The following is a 17,038-nucleotide window of genomic DNA, read 5'->3' on the forward strand; positions in this document are numbered from 1 at the left end:
GATGAAACCCAGTTCTATTACTTTTACTCTGTTTTTTGCTAACAGCTTATAAATGTATTTTATCTTTGCGGTTCTTTATATAAAACCTGTTTTACAAGTGTTACAAATCAGTGTTGATATGGACAAAAGTTATTAAAATCGTTGAATATGTATTTTAACATTCTTTCTAGTTTACTTTTTGAAATATTTTTTGAATTCAGTTTTTAAACTTTAATCTCCGCATTTACCTCAATACTTTTCTCCCTTTTTATCAACAGATTTGTGTTGATTTATTTGTTTAGATGTTTCCCTGTCCTAAATGTTAACTTTAGTGGGTCGTGTCATGGCAACAAACAGCTAGATGAGCAAACCATGTAAGGAAAAAAGTTAGATTTCTGCGTGATTGTATTACTCTTTTGTATATCACAAAAGCCAAATCTTCTTAAGATCCCAACATCACAGGTGTAATGTCCTTCCAGGTGTCCATTATCAGAAGATAATGGGCAACACAAACCCATAAACCATCCAAACCAAAGCGTAGAACGGTGGCTTCTGCAAAGGTCATTACATTTTGATAATGGACAACCTGAGAGTGACTTAATAAATATAAAATCAGCTTTTAAGTACTTTAATTTTGTTATTTTAAGTGTTTAAAAAGTTTGTTTTGCACAAGAAGTGAACTATTTGATACACGATGTGACGTGTTGTCATGGTAACCTGCAGCTTGGTGTGCTGCAGCTGCTGTATGAGGATTAACCAGTGAAGGAAAGTGTTTTATAAAGCATCATTTCAGAGGAACATTTGCTTCTAACTGCTTGATTTTGCCCAGATGATGAAGTAAAAGTTTGTTTCAATGAAACAACGACAACAAATAGTTTCCTAGATCGCTTTTATCTCAAGAAAAAAACACTTTGATTCTGATCATTAAATGTTTCTCAACAAAAAAAGACAATCACTGGCATTATTTCTTGATTAAATTGTTTCTAAACTTGTGTTCCAAGTTTCTGATACCAGTACATTCTTATAAAACATTCATGTGTTTGATCAGAACTTCTTGTCCAATATTACTGTCGACATGACTGTGTGTGTGAGGGTTTCCGGATCCTATTCTTTAACTGCTCCACTGTTGTTTGGGGTTCCACAGGGTTCTATGTTAGGGCCACTTTTATTCTCAGTTTCCTTTTATTGTTACCTTGACGACTGTCAGATTTATTAACCAATAAAGAAAAAGACACCACTACTGTCTTTTTTACAAGACATGTCTTAATGTCTCTTATTTTCATTTTTTATCTTTAATTATTTTAATGTTTTAGCTTTTGTTTTTACGTTTTTTTGAACATTTAATGTACGGCGCCATGTTTGACTGAGGCCATTTTAAGGATGGACACCCTGCAGCCAATCAGAATCAAGTATTCACCCAATTTGTTTTTACACTTTACTGAAGCTTTTTACTGGTATTGACAGTGATCGATAAGCTTCATTCTGATAATTATCTCAGGACGTTGAGGCAAAAACTATAAAGATTTTAGATCTCTGGTGTTTTTTTCTCCATTCAAACCAAAGTGAAACAAGTTTTCCACATTTGAACTTCCATCCTTAGATCACTTTGGGATTTTTCATACTTCTTAGTGACATTTTCTTTCTATAACAAATGCTCTTGTTGATTGAACTTGTTGAAGCACAATGCTAACCCACATGCAGACTTTACCTGACTCAGAGAAGCACAACTCCAGGACTTGAGGTTCACTCCCAGTTCTATATATAAATATTGTTTTAATTAAACCTGACAGGTTTTGTTAAGAACTTGCAGCTGCAATACTTCTGAAAATAGCCGCCTCACGTACAGAAACTTTTCCCGTCTGCAGTCTTTTGTTGTGTCCTTCAGGCTTGTTCAGCAAAAGTAAAAACCTGTCAGGGAAGGATTTTTGTTTTCCACAGCATTTCACTCACTTCACAAGAACTGACATCGTCCTCAAACAGGAGGATTTGCAGACATTCCTGCCGTGAAATTTGATGACAAAAGCAATCTTTTAGGATTGTCGGTGATGATGCTTGAAAAAGCTGTGTGTGCTCGTTGGAAACCAGCGATAAACCATCTTCATTTACAAACACTTCTCAACCAAGTGATGGACAAAATAACAAAATAAAAGCACACAGCGGCAAACAGGAAACAGAAGTTGAGTAAATATATAAATAAAAGTTATAAAGAGAAGTAAACACTAGTTAAAATAAAATGATACATTTTAACAAACATGTTATAATAAATCAAGTTATACAAGAAACCTAAAAAACAATTAAATAAAACGTAATAAATAAAACAAAAATGTTGGTCCAGACTTTAAAGTCCAGAAAGAAGAAATACAATTTTGGTTCTGAAATTGAATGACTGACAAGTAGAAACAACTTAACCCACCCTAAATATTTCAGGAGTCTGACCTGTCAGCACTGTTATTTAGGCATGTTGAACATGAGCCTTTCCAGTCTGAAACTTCTGTGTTTCTGTTTTTTTATTTACATTGTATTCACACCTGTCTGTAGGTAACCATGTTCATGTTCTCTCCCTCAGTCAGTTTGTCATCATTTCAGTCACTCTGCCAGATCGCCTTCTTTTTTTTGGTTTTCTTTTTTTTTCAGTGTTTGGTGAATGCACTCTGTTCATTTACCCTTTGTTGTAAATAATTAAATTTTTTCCCATTAACCTGTTAATGATTCTTCCACAACAACAGGAAATCACAAACAATTATAAACTTAAAGTTTTTTTAGCTTTATTCTACTGAAATAAATATCTTAACCATCACTAAACTTAAAATTCAAAACGATTTTTTTTTGTTTTCAAACTGATTTTAACTTTTACCTAAAAAGAATAAAAGTTAATTTTAAAAATGAACAATTTAAAAATGTTCTAATTGTAAATTCTTGAATTTAATGACTGAGTATTTTAGCAGTTGTAATTTGTAAGTTTTTCATTTCTTCTTTTTTTCTTGTGCTTCATAAATTAATTTAATTTAATCTTATCTAATCATTGTTAATTAATTCATTTTTGTTTCTTTGTTTTTACTAACTGACTTTTATATGTTGTAAATTATTTAATTGTTTTTTTAATGGCCGTCAAATACTCACTGTTTACTAGTTGCAAAATACCAAACTTTAAACTCTCACTTTTTTTTTTTTTTTATTACGAATGTTGCACCAATCAGATTTGAATTTTTATGTGCATGTGACAAAGATAATGAAAGTATAAATGAGAAGTCCATCATGAGCAAATACTTCAATGTTTAGCACCCAATTTTCTTAAAATAAAAAACGAAACTTCGCTAAAAAAAATTAAATAAATAAATATTAGTAAATTCATATCTTTTTGTTTTTAAATCCACAATACTGTAACTTTTCTGAGCATTTTTGTGGTAAAATAAATTACTATGTTGCAACGGTCAGTAACAGAGAACTGGATATAAATAAACAAACCGACACTCATCAAATTGGTTTGGAATAATTAGAGAAGATAAAGAAGACTGAACTCTTCTTCTCCTTTTCTATACAAACATGTAGAGGGTGGGATCTGTGAGGATTTAAGATACATTAACCTTCTGGATTGGGGTCAGTCATGCCCAGAATGTTGAGAAGTTCTTTTAAATATTTCTTCAATAAGTCTCTGAAACCCCTCAGGGCTTGTTGACCCCTCTTGTATGGGGGGTGTTATCAGTCCCAGGTCAGCTTCCTCTCCGCCCCACTTGATTTCTGCAGACCGATTCTCAGACAACAAATCTTTCAAGTAAGTCAAACCTCACAGAGAAACTCCGTTTCTTCTCTGCTAAATTGTGTTTGGTTATCGCAATGAAGACTGTTGAGATATTTGTATCACTTTTACATAAATATGTGAAACTAAAAGCTCTGTTGTGACTCAAAAATTTAGCATTTGAGGACACTTTAGAGGATTTTAGACCGTCTGAGTTTGGTAATGGGTTTGTGTTTGTAAAAATACAAAATAACGAAGAATAAACTAAAGGGTCCGTTCCCAAAAGTGCCACACAGTAGAAAAACATTCTGAAGCAGCACATGCTGACCTTGTCCAACAGTAGTCACCTGATGCACTCTAGAAGCACTTTGAGTTCCTGCAGAAAAGGGAAAATGAAGACATGCATTGCAGCTCCTGATGCATCCCAGTGAGGATGGAGATCCTAAAATACCAACGTTGGCCTCCAGTTGAGTCATCTTAGGGAGTTTTGTTCAGCAGAGAAACATTTTCTCCAGCTTTTACATTGCAACAACTTCTTCCATGCATTACAAAACAAATATTATGCTTTGTGTTAAAGCTGATCCATTTTCTCCTTCATATAACATTTATAACCTTTATTTAACAAGGTTGAGAACCAGTTCTCAGTTACCAGTTGTTGTAATTAACTCCAGTAATCATTCTACTACGGACCTTTAAGATATTTTACATAGTTTTGAGCTTGTCAAAATGATTATTTCGATCAAACATGTGGGACATGCAAACATTTGTAATAATCTGACAGTTTTTCAGGGCCCATGTACACAGTTTATTTCTAATGCAAACAGATTAAAGACACACAGATCATGAGAAGAACCTGGTTCATACCCAGACTGGGACCTTTCTCTGTGAAGTAGTCGTGGATTTTCTCCTGCTTCCTTCCACAGTTTGATAACATGTCTCCGAGGTCAGCTTCAAATTACTGATGTCTGTTTGTGTGACTCTGTGAGAAAATGGTGACATGATTAGGGAGTACCTTACCTTTAACAGGGGCTGGAATGGAACCAGCAAACATGTGACCCCAAAAGGGTTTTGGTGAGTTCTGGGGATCAAGGGCAGGAAAATTAAAGATTTTTTTGTATCAGTAAATGTTTTAAAAATAGTTCTCTAATCGACATGTAAACATATCCCAAGATTAAATAACTTTTAGTAGATGTTTCTTTCAGAACACTGTTGGTTGACATCTAATAGAGTGGTGGTGTTACCAAAGAAAGAAGCAAAAACAGGAAAAATAAACAATGCAATTAATCACCAAGAGTTATAATAGCATTGCAAATGAGATAAGTTGAATGAGTGTGTGTCAAAATAAATGCTAAAATGAGAAGTGCTGTTGGAGTATGAATGTGTGAATAACAAACTCACTGTGGAGAGTATGTCAGAACGAAGTTCCAAAAGCACTTGTTTAAGCTCATGTCAGTCTGTGACATTTATCTGCTGTTTCCAGCCTCCCTCTGATGAACGGAGGCTCGTACTTGGAGCCAGGACAGAGTGCCAGCATCCGCACTGATGCTTTCATGGATCAAGTCCCCTCAGCCTGACTGATGAGTGGAATCAGATCTGTCGCTGCTCTTCTTTTGTAGCATCATTGAAGCTTTGGTGGAGAGGAAAACAGTTGCTTTTGTTTCACTTTTTTCTGATTTGGTTTTTGCTTTGTGGGTTTGAGATTCATCAGCTGTTCTCCTTTAGAGGTAGAGCTTTATCTAAACCTCAATGTTCTTTTTATTGCTGCCTCTCTTTGGGTATTTGTTTAAACCCTTTGATACTAGAGCTTTAGCTCCAGAGTTGACATCCTTTCTACGACAGTGGAGTATGTATAAATGTGTGTGTGAGTCACAGCATGAATAAAACTGTTACCTTAAAATAGTCAAAATGATATTTACTTTCTTCTTTGTCAGTTTTACATTTTCACTGTTTCGTGAAGTGAGGAAAGGCATTAACAAAGCAAAGCAAGATTTATAGTTGCATGTAAATTGGTCTGAATTAATCTGAGGATTGCAACAGCTGATCTTAATCTTAACAAGAATTTTGCCTTTTTTCCTGAGAGTCCTGAACCTCCTAATGAGCCGTGGCCTGTGTGTGTTCCAGATCATTACTCTGTTGATACAGTCCGTCCTTTAATGTTAAAAATATTCATGACCTTTAAGAAAAAGTCACGTTGGATTCCACACCAACATCTACATAACAAACTGTAAGACGGAAAATTCTTAAATGTAAATCCATGAAAGTTTATGTTGAATTATAAGAGCTCACTTTGTTTTATAAATGTTAAAACACTTTATATTTGTAGATAAGGAAAACCCAAACAAACAAGCATTTAGTTTCTGGAACTTCACTCTTCAGAGAGGATGAAGGTCTCTGTGAGGCCTCAAAGGTTCCTCTCTTGTCCACAATGGAGATCTGGAGGACAACATCACTTTGAAATGAGATTACTCTGCTGCTCTGTGGAAAAACATCATGCAGTCCAAGTTGGATCTCTAAATAAAGCAGAAATCTGAAAAATGTTTACCCAAGAACAATAACCAGACAACAGTGAGAACACAAAACCTACAACCTGCAACTTTGATTGCAACTAAGACAGATGTAGCTGTTGCTAAGTCAGAATGTGTGAAATAAAGTGCTTGTAAAAATAATGTATATTTATATATAACAGTTAATCTTTCACTGTCTCGTTGTTTTGCAATTTTTGTAACTTTGCACGCTTTGTCATGTGTCCTATTCATTTCATCATCAGAAAGTTAAATAGTGACTTAAATTCCAGATAACCCTAACCCTCGATGATGTCATCATTAATCGCCAGTCATCTACGATAGCACTAAGCTGCCAGCACTCGGAAAATACATAGTATCAGTTTTATAACTTAAAAAAAAATCACGCTAAAACAAAAAGTCATTTAAATCTAAACTTCTGTGCTTCAGTGCACACATGTGAACAAATGCATTTCTACTCCGCGGCGGATTTCCCTCATGGTAGACGGATGGCTACCTCTTAAAAAGCTATTTTGGAGACTGCTACCCCTCCAGATATCTCTACAATTACAGAGGTAGGGGGGAATTCTTACATATTCTTACTGAATCCCTCTTAAGTTCAGGCTATCTTAATTGAGACTTTATGGAGTCTAAATGTCATTGTTTATTGCAGTAGTCATACATTTAAGTTTTATATTTAGTATTTGAATGGTATTAATGAGATCTCTTCTGTTCCTGTTTCTGTATATCATCAACTTTCTTTTGAATACTTTTAATAGAAATTTAAAACCACTTTTCAGCATTTCACTCTATCTGCCCAATCCTTTTAACTGTTGATTTTAATAAACATTTTTTAACGTCTTGCTATATTTCATTGAAAACTCAATTTAAGATTTTCTTTTGGATTTCTTCTCGTCTCTCGCCCCCAGGAGTTATGTTCACACCAGGTTCTAGTTAGTGATCATCACAACTGTTTTTGATTCAGTTAATTAAAGCCTCTTCAGTATTTAAGTCTGCAGTTTTCAGGTTGATGAGTATTTTATCTTCCTCTCTGGAGTTGATATGTCATCACTTTTTCCTCTCTATTTTTGTTTATTTATTTGTTTACATCAGTATTTTGTGGAATGCTTGGACAATCTGGATCAGTTCTGCTCCCAGAATAACTTTATTAAGCTCTAACTTTATTAATCAACGGCAAACTCAGAAGTCAGTCATTCCCATTCATACTTTTAAACTCATTTTCTTTTTTTGACTGCACAGAAACGAGCTGAACATTTTAATGTCATTGAAGCAACTTTATTGATGACGCAGAGCAAAACAAATTAATTTCTTTCATTATTTGGGGTGGTGATGGAGATCCAGTAGGCCTCCACAAATATGCTCAACGCTGCATTCTCCACCTCTTCCCAAAGCATTTCATTTATGTGGCACGTTTTGTACACAAAAGTAATTTGTTGTGCTTTCATAGAAGATATTCCATTTCTAGATCAGTTTCAGTATTACCTCCATCATTGTGGATGAATGGACTAACAGTCTATTAAAGGATATTATTCCTGCAGAATATTAAACTCAGTTTCTGAGCATTTCAATGATAACATTAAGAAGGACCAAAGGCTTTTAAAGAGATGTTTCTGAATGCACAAATGTTTATCTGTGTTTGCTGGTGCTGGGGGGCCACCATGTGGTGACATTTGGGAAGTACATTATTCCAAATCTATCTGCATTCAGGAATTATGAACCTTCAAGCCTTCAATATTTCTTTATTCAATAAACCTTTTGGGCCAGAGGTGTCAGACTCTTGAGGGTTGGTATCCTGCTGTTTTTTTTTTTTTTCTTTTTTTTAGAAAAACTTATGTCAGGGAAAATTTTCCTTTCAAGGTATGTTCAAGAAAATGTTTGGAGCCAGACTCTCTGCATTCGGGGTTGAATTCCTGCTTCTCTGGCCTAAATGAGGTTTCCTGTTGGGACGGTCCTGACAGGTTTTGCACGGTCCTTGAACGCACCACTGGGAACACGGTAGCTCCAAATCCAAAACAGACTGACAACAAAGTCCAATGTTTCTCACAAGATAGTTAGAATATCACAAATTCACAGACTGATTTCACATGAAATGTTTCTCTAAATCCCTCTAGAACTTTAAATAAAATTTTAGTTAAAAATGACAAATTTCAAATATCCGTCAATCTTTTAAACTTGTTGAATTGACCAACATCTAATACAATATTCAATGTCCTGGAATGTAAAACATTCTAGCTGCAGCTAAAAATGTTAAGTTGATCTCATTTCTACATCTTGTTTGGGGAATATTTAAAACTAACAGGAAAAGGAGGATCTATCCACCATCCCATAATACATTCTTTCATTTCAGCCCATTGCATCATCTCAGATATTTAAGTTAAAAAGGGAAAATATGATGACAAGACAACAAATATGTTAAATTAATTTAGGCGTTTGAAGTGTTTAAAGTAAAACCAGCTGACTTCCCTATTGCAGCAACATTTCTAGCTTAGGTTTGAGCTAAGAGTTCAAAACTGCAATAACTTTCACAAGACATCATTCATATTTGAAATATGTCCTGCAACACTGATTTTACTCGTTAGGTGGGCTTCGGTCCCTGAAAAGGATTCAGAGGATGGATGGATATTGAAACAGTTTTATTGAAAAGTCTTGGAGGAAACGCATCATTTCATGAGAAAATATTATGTGATCTTGTGTTATTTCAGCTCTAACTTGTGAGAAGTCTAAAAATAGGATGTGAAGACGTCCTGCTGCGTAGGAAACAGGTGTTGACGTGAGGTGCTGCTGCACTTTGATCAGGGAAGCAACTTCTACAGTTCCTGCCGAGTATGACGGAATACGCAGCTCTCTGTTGATCCAGATCATGAATGCGTGTTCTGCAGACAGAGATGTGATCCTGAAGGATCAAATCATAGTAGAGGGGCCTGGATGCAGACAAGATGGCGCTTGACCTCATTGGCCGGAAGCGGAATTTATAGGCTAGAATTTATATATTTGTTTAAAAAAACAACTTTTATTGAAGAATAAATGAGCAAAACTACAACTGTTAGGGTTGCCTGTTAGTTTTTCTTTTTTTTTTTAAGCTATTATGGGGGGATTTCCGATTCTCAATGCTAATGTCAGCAGCCAGGTCCTCTTGTGCTGCTCTCTATTGACTGTAAATATCTGTGACATTGCAGAATCACTCTATTAAAAAAAACCCCACACAGTTATCAAGTTATGAAGTTATTCATGGAAAAAAACAGATTTTATTAGAAACATACACTTCTTAAACAGATGTTTGTCCACTCATTGCTGGAATCCTGGAATTATTTTTCTTTAATTTAACAATAGTATAAATATATGAGCCTATATTTTTTTTTTTTTTTTGAATCACATACATGTTGGTCAGTAGAAGCCACACCTCTGGCCAAACTATGTAAAAATACGCAGTATGATACGTAGTATCAGGAACTGATTTTTCTTATTTAACTTACATTTTTTAAATGAATATACATATATTTATTTACATTTATTTTCTTTTTACTTCAATGTCCTTTTAGGGTATTCTGAGAAAGTAGATGTTTTAATTTGGGCAAAAACAGAAGCTAGGCAGGCCTTACTAATTAACTGATTTTATTTATTTCCTTTTTTTGTAAGCTCAAAAAAATCTCAGAAACATTGTATGATTAACCAGGAAAAACCTTTAATTACTGAATCAAAGAAAATAACTTTTTATTCACAAAAAAAAAGATATTTCCATATTGTTCTTTTACATAAATAGTGTATTTAGTACATCATCTTTAATACCACTATTTACCATTACTGTACAAACAGACAAATAATCTTTTAAATAGTCATTTGTGTACGTGTTTGTGTATGTGTGTGTGCGGCTGCTATGCATTTGTAATTGTTGATACTGTAGAGGTTCTTACAAGCCCATGCAAAGCACAGCAACACAGTTAGAAGTGATTCAGGGGATTTGGTAAAGCAGTGGCGGTGAGGCGGCTTCTTGGATTTTTAAGCACCCCTCATTGATAAATATACAGTGAAAATGTTTCTGTATGCCTAGAAAAAAGATTCGGACTGTATCACTCATTTGCTGTCGAGGCTTTATGTCTTGATGTAACACGCACTGGAATATAAAACAAATGAATAAAATGAAAGCTGAAATGGATCAACAATGTTTTGTGTCTGAGATACGGTGAGGATTTAGTTAAAAAATAAATGAGTCGTTTGTGCAGCGTGACCGTTGGCCGTCCGGCTCCAGGTCAGAGTGGTGCTGGTAACATGAGTGTCCTTTGTGCCTTCTTCTGCAGCTGTAGAATGTGCAAACACTGTGCTTCGCCTGGAGAAAGTCGCTGTTAAGATTGTCTTCTATGCAGTAAAGAGGTGGGGGGCGGGGAGAGTTATACAAATCAGTGTGCTGTTGGCGAGTTGAAAGGGTGCGAACAGATTCGCACCTTCATTTTACAGCTAAACCGCTTCCTTTGTCTTCACAACGGAGCTAAAATATAAAATAACATCTGTTAGCAACAGCGTCACATGTCCAGTGTGCTGCTGGTGAGTGCAGAGGAGATGCAGGCCTCTGCACAGTCACTGCCCAAGGCTCGGTAACTGTCTTCACAGGGATAAATATAGACGGTCCCCATTGGATTTATGTATTAATTAACAGGGCTGCCATGACGTTTTTTAACCACAAGGGGGCTCACTTTCTTCACAAATACACACAGCAGCAAGTCTTTTTCAAATTTTGCACCCAACATTCCAGCATTATTGACAGGATTTCATAGATTTATGTACATTTAATAACAACTTTGAGTTGATTTGGTTCAGAATTAATCAAATCTAGCTGATAACATACTGAAACCTTGGGCAGCTCTGTCAGATTACACCATCGTCCAATCCAAATTATTCACCTACAGTGAACATAAAACTTTCATTTCTCCTGCAATGTAAAGCAAATGTAAAACAACATTTACAGTATATGCACACTACAGAGTAAACATTGTAAGTATATGTAACATTAATCACTCTGTACTTTAACCATACGCCGTCTACGCTCCCAAACAGTGTGCTAAATATATTTACAGACAGTGCGCTTTGAATTTACATTCAATTCCTTAATTATAATAAAGGACGATACCAAAGGAGACATGCACGAGATCGAGAGAACACACCAGCGAGCAGACGCAGAGGAAAACGCTGCGTCTGGACAGAATAATCACACAAGCTGATTCATGGGACGAAACGGAGGCAGAAAAAAATGAAACTGACATATTTCAAGTAATAAACGCATCTGTTGGATTCAATTCAACATTAATAACAATGGAAAAGGAACTGGTGTGAACACACGACGATGTGGGAGTTCATCTTTATAAATTCTTCTGGTTTTGTCTGTTTAAAGTCTTGTGTGATAAAATGAAAAAACAAACTAATTTAATAAAAAAGATGAGGTATTTGCCAAAAAAATAAAGTTGTAAAATATTACACTGGAAATATTCAAAATATTAGGGAAAGACCTGAATGTGGGGAAAAAGGTGACTAAAAACCTCGTAGTTAAAACGCAATTATTGGTAGCGCAAGTTCAAGAAAAACGATGTATTATTGCTGTACAAAATGTTGGTGAGAAACTACATGAGCATGAATATTTATTACTCAATAAACAAAAAAGTAGAGGTAAGATGGCAATAAATATTGTTGATTTCATCAAATTTGTGAACTGAAAAGTATGTATTTAGTTACCTAACCGTCAACTTAGATTACTTTGTCCAGATGACTTTTATTGGCATCAGAGCATCCTTTGAAGTAAATTAAAACGGCCATATTTGAAACTAACAAGTGTTTACTGCTGTGCAATTTCTAACAATTAAATAATTATTTGCAAAATGAAAAAAAAGTGCTATAAACCATTTGTTTATCATGAAACTCTTAGCTAAGAACTACTACTGGGGTTTTTAGGCTAATTTAGTGTTTAGCTTCTGTTGTAGCAACAAGCTAACTTTTTTGACTAATTTAGTTTACAGAGGAATTTTAGGCCATTTAGGAGTTCAGCTAGTAATTGAGCAACAAGCTAGCTTTTTTTTGGCTAATTTGGCCTCTAATTAATTTTTTATGCTAATTTGGAGTTAAGCCAATATTTTAGCAATATGCTACATTTTTCTCTAATCTGTTATCTCCTGGAGTTTTTAGGCTGATTTAGAGTTTAGCTTTTATTTTAGCAACATGCTAACATTTTTTTTTTTGGCTTTTTCGCTAATTTGGCCTCTACTAAAGGTAAACATGTTTAAAAAAATCAAATTTTGAGAAATGCTATTTTTTTTTTTATTTTTTATATTTTTTGCTTTTGTTCGTGCAAAAAATAGATATAATTCATATATATTAAAAAAAAAAGATGGTGATGAATGCAAATCCAAATGTCCTAAAGGCTAAAGTAAGACTATGCGACTAAAAGTTTGTTATTAAAGTAGGGAATTTTAAACGCTGTTAGTCATTTGTTTTCTCAAACACACAATAAATCAGTTTTCAGATAAATATCAAACTTTAAGCTAACATTTCTGTACTTTTTATGCAAACCTGAACTGCTATTCTGAACTTTTATCATGTTGCCTAATAAGACCCTGTAAAAAAAGTTCTGTGCTTTTAGATTCAACAAACATAATAAGAATTTGGGATCCATATATACGTATATAAATTCTAAGCTGTATTTTGCGGGTCAAGACGGTGCTCTGTGCTGATGCTAACAGGAAGCTGATCTTGCTGACTCAGCTCTTCTCCTGTACTGCTTGTCTCGGTCTGACTTCACCTCCTCTCTTCACAGTCTGACAAATGAGGAGACCTGCAGAGTTGTGCTGGTGAGGTTCTCTGAGGAGAACCTTTATTCCCCCTGGTTCCCTAGAGCAACTGTGGTTTCAGATGTGTAACTAAAAATAAAAGGGCTTCATGATGAAAGAATCAAGTTGTATAAGCTAAAGAGCCTCTTTTGACATTGGAAAATTAGAAACTGTTTGTACTTTGAGTCACTTAAGGAGAATATGTGCTGGAACTGTCAATATAGGGAAGTTTAAAGTCCTCTTTAGCTCCACCTAAAGCCGTAGTCACAACTGCCCATGTGGGTGGATCAAAATTTCTTAAAATTCGAGAAATGTTGGGGGGGGAAACTATTTTTAAAACTATACTGTTTCCATTAAATCATAATTATGTGACTAAACACAAATCAACTCATGCCATTTTGATTTACAGCAGATACATTTAAAATTTTTGCCACGGCACTAACTTATCATCATCTATCAAAGGAGACGTCGGTGTTTTATTCGGGCCATGAAGTGGCGGGCTAAGTGGGAGTGGTTACAGATGAAGAGAGTTTAAGAAATGGTAGTTGGTGATTTTACAGAGGAGTTGTGGATTCAACATTTCCACATGACATGCTAAACGTATAATGAGGTGTGTGGTGCCGTGGGACCTCTTGTGGCGCCCACTGAGCATGGTATCCGGTTTTTGGTCACGTGACTCATTTTGTGTGGAGTCTGGGTCTTCTGCGCAGTATCATCAAGGGGCCGACACTCCCACCTTACTGTAGTAACAAGCATCAGAAGAGCGTTCAACTTAATTAGCCTTATGAATACTCATGATCCACTTACCACACTCACAACAATGGTACATTCCATTTTCATGATGCCCACTCCTATCTATGACCCTCCACGGCCCCAGACAACCCAAAAACCTGCAGAACCTATACGGATCAAACCCCGGTACAGTGCATGTGACTAAGGCTTCAGCAAAACATCAGGTACTTCTGAGACAAGAAACAAAACTTTGACACTGATTTTAAAAGAAGAAAACGCTGTGGAGAACCTGAAACCAACAGCTGCAGACTTGTAGCTATAAAGAATGAATCAAAGTGGGATTTTCTGTTTGTTCTCGCTGTTGTTTTGGCTAAAGGATGTTAGTGGGATGAAATGAGGAAATTGTTGGAGGTTTTCTGAGTCTTATTGCTTTTCCTATCCTGAACTAATTCAAATCACTTTGAGTGTTTTTACATTCATTCAGCACTAACTTTCTGTGGTTACACTTTCATTGAACATCTTTAAAAACCAAACAAAGGAAAAACTAAACTATCCCCCAAAATCTCTGAGCCATATGTTTGTGTAAATGGATGATCTACAGTATTTACAGCACATATGAATTCACACAGTACATGAGCATGTGCATTTGAACACAAGAGAGTAAAAAAAAACAAATTGAAGAGCAAAAAAAAAAAAAAGATCATGGCTCCTCTCATCGGTCGTTTATTCAAAGCGTTCGTAGTTTCTCGTCTGCCTCACACGGGGAACCATGTCCCTCAGGAGCCTGTAGACACAAAGTATGTTAAAAAAACCTCCTATGTCCCTGTGTCCAGGAGTCAAAGTTTCTGGTAAAATGTGAACTCTTCCATTTATGGAATAAGAAATCTGACACTTACTTGACCCCATAAGCCAGAATGATGAGACCAATAAGAACTCCAATGGTGCCGTCCAGAAACCAGACATCAGGGTGTTGGTGGAAGACTTCAGCACTTATGAGAATGGAGAAACCCATGATGGCTCCGACCAGAGAGTTGAACCCTAAACACATACATGTGAAAATGAACTCATCTGGGATTTTTAATTTTCTCAAACTGTGTTTTGATGTGTCTACAGACCACTGACTGTTTCTAAGAACCGGATCACATGAATATGATGTCACTATTGGCTGCATATAGAGAACTGGATAGAACAGGTTTGACGTTACCCATAGAAAATGTCCTAGAGAATCTGCCAATCAAGTGTTCAAAGTGGCGGCCAGTGGGTACCACATGCTTTTACTGAGTGATCTGATTGGTCAGTTTATAACTTGAATAATTTATGATGAAGAAAAAAAATAGGATTAGCAAGATGTTAAAAGGTATCAGAGTAAGAAGGATTATTCTAACCAATGGAATGACTGACTGATTAATAGCTGTTTATTACTCTATAGAAGTCTATGAGATTTTAGCTTCTTAGAGCCAGTGGGCACTTCCTGTTTGGAACGTGAGAGTCTAGTTCTTGTATCCAATTGATGATACTGACTCATCAACAATTTGAGCTACACTGACACTACGGTGCAGCCAAAATAACCCAAAAAACAGGAACAATCCAATCTGAAAGTCTGTGTCCCCGCTACACATGTATGAGTTGTTGCTCCACGGGATTTGGACTTTAAAGCTGGTTGAAGAAATGTTTCTCGGTTCTAACTTAACTCATGAACTGTCTTGTACAGAATTGCAGCACAAAACTTGGAAAATGAGGATGTTATGTGAACAAATGCAAATGTCAACAATCCAGCACTTGTGAGAACTACATTATTGGGCAGTTTTCACATGATTGAGCATCCGAGTCTCACTGAGTGATACTTGTTCCACTGTTTGAATTGCTGTACTTGATAACCCAAATGGATTTCTTGATTCCTTTAAAGATATGTCCAGAATGTCCACTTTATGGTCTTCAACTGAGTCCCCACTGTCTCTCAGATGTAGGGGATGTAGCTCTTCTGCGTGGTGGCCTCTTCTGTATGTGTGTGGTAGTATTTCCAGAATCCTTATCAGAGCCATCTGTACTACACTATACACCATAAACCACATGGCTCTGCTTTCCTCTCAGTGTTTGGACCAGATATCATCTCAGTTTATCACTGACTTGGAAATTCACATGTATGTTGAGTGTTGGGGTTTGCATGTTCTCATCTTGCATGCGTGGGTTTCTTCCGGGCACTCCAGCTTCCTCCCACAGTCCAAAAAACATGCTTCACAAGTTGATCAGTGACTCTAAATAGTCCCTATAAGTGTGAATGTGAGTATGTAGTCCTGCCATTGGACTGATGAACAGTCCAGGGTGTATCCTTCCTTCTGCCAAACAGTAGCTGGGATAGAATCCAGCAAATCCGTGACGCCAAAGGAGTCGAAGCGGGTTTGGAAAATTAATGCATGGATGTCAGTTGGGTTAAAAATCCTCCTGAATTTCTCTGACACTCCTGACAGAGACGGGAAGACATTATCTGTCATTTCATTTTTTGGACACTCCTTTAATGACAATAAAGTCACATTTTGGGAATAAAGAACAGGTCAGTTTGAAGGAGGAGTCAAGGAAAATGCGGAAACCTTCTCTGACCACCAGTTGAGAGGTTTTCCATGAAACTTTTTTCAGGCCACGGACCAGTTTATTTTCAGACAATATTTAGGAATAAATATACATGTCCAAATTGAGTCAAAGTTCGTGTTTGATTTATTTATTTATTTTTATTTTTTTAGGCTTCATGTCTTAGAAAACTTTATTTCTTTAAAATTAAAATGTAGTACATAAAATGTATTTAAAAAGACAGTTTGAAACTGTCTGTAGATATTTTACAGATGTCGAAGATTCAATGAAACACACTTGTTTGTAGAAGTTGTTTCTGATTTGTAAAAATTCAATAAAAGCAACATTACAGTTTTTTTTCACAAAATACCATGATAACACTAAGAATAGAGTTCAAGCTCAGATTATTTGTCAAGGTAAAAAAAAACAATTTATTAAATCTTGATTTATATCTTGATGTGATTTTTGTTGGCTGAAGGAAAATTCTTAAATGTTCCCCTTAAAAGTTTCTACAAATCAGCAACTTTATTTTATTGAATCTTCATTCTCTGTAAAGTATTCACAGCCGGTTTCAGCGTTTTAACGTAAATCCAACCTTTCGCAATATAAAGGTGGACACCTGAGGCTGAGGAGGAACTCAGAGACTGCTTTGGAAGCACAGACTGGAGCGTCCTGCTGGACCCCCATGGAGAGGA

General features: G+C 35.8%; 1 protein-coding gene across 1 annotated transcript in view; it reads right to left on the minus strand.

The window, feature by feature from the left end:
- Positions 1-14,485: 14,485 nt before the first annotated feature.
- The window catches only part of tmem163a (transmembrane protein 163a), a gene marked incomplete in the record, with an annotated part of 67,669 nt that continues 65,116 nt past the window's right edge, over positions 14,486-17,038 (minus strand). The window contains 2 exon segments of the mRNA XM_024286870.2: positions 14,486-14,562; positions 14,675-14,816. Of these exon segments, the coding sequence (XP_024142638.1) occupies positions 14,502-14,562; positions 14,675-14,816 (203 nt within the window).

This window comes from Oryzias melastigma, linkage group LG21 (assembly GCF_002922805.2).
Source record: "Oryzias melastigma strain HK-1 linkage group LG21, ASM292280v2, whole genome shotgun sequence".
Classification (NCBI taxonomy): domain Eukaryota; kingdom Metazoa; phylum Chordata; class Actinopteri; order Beloniformes; family Adrianichthyidae; genus Oryzias; species Oryzias melastigma.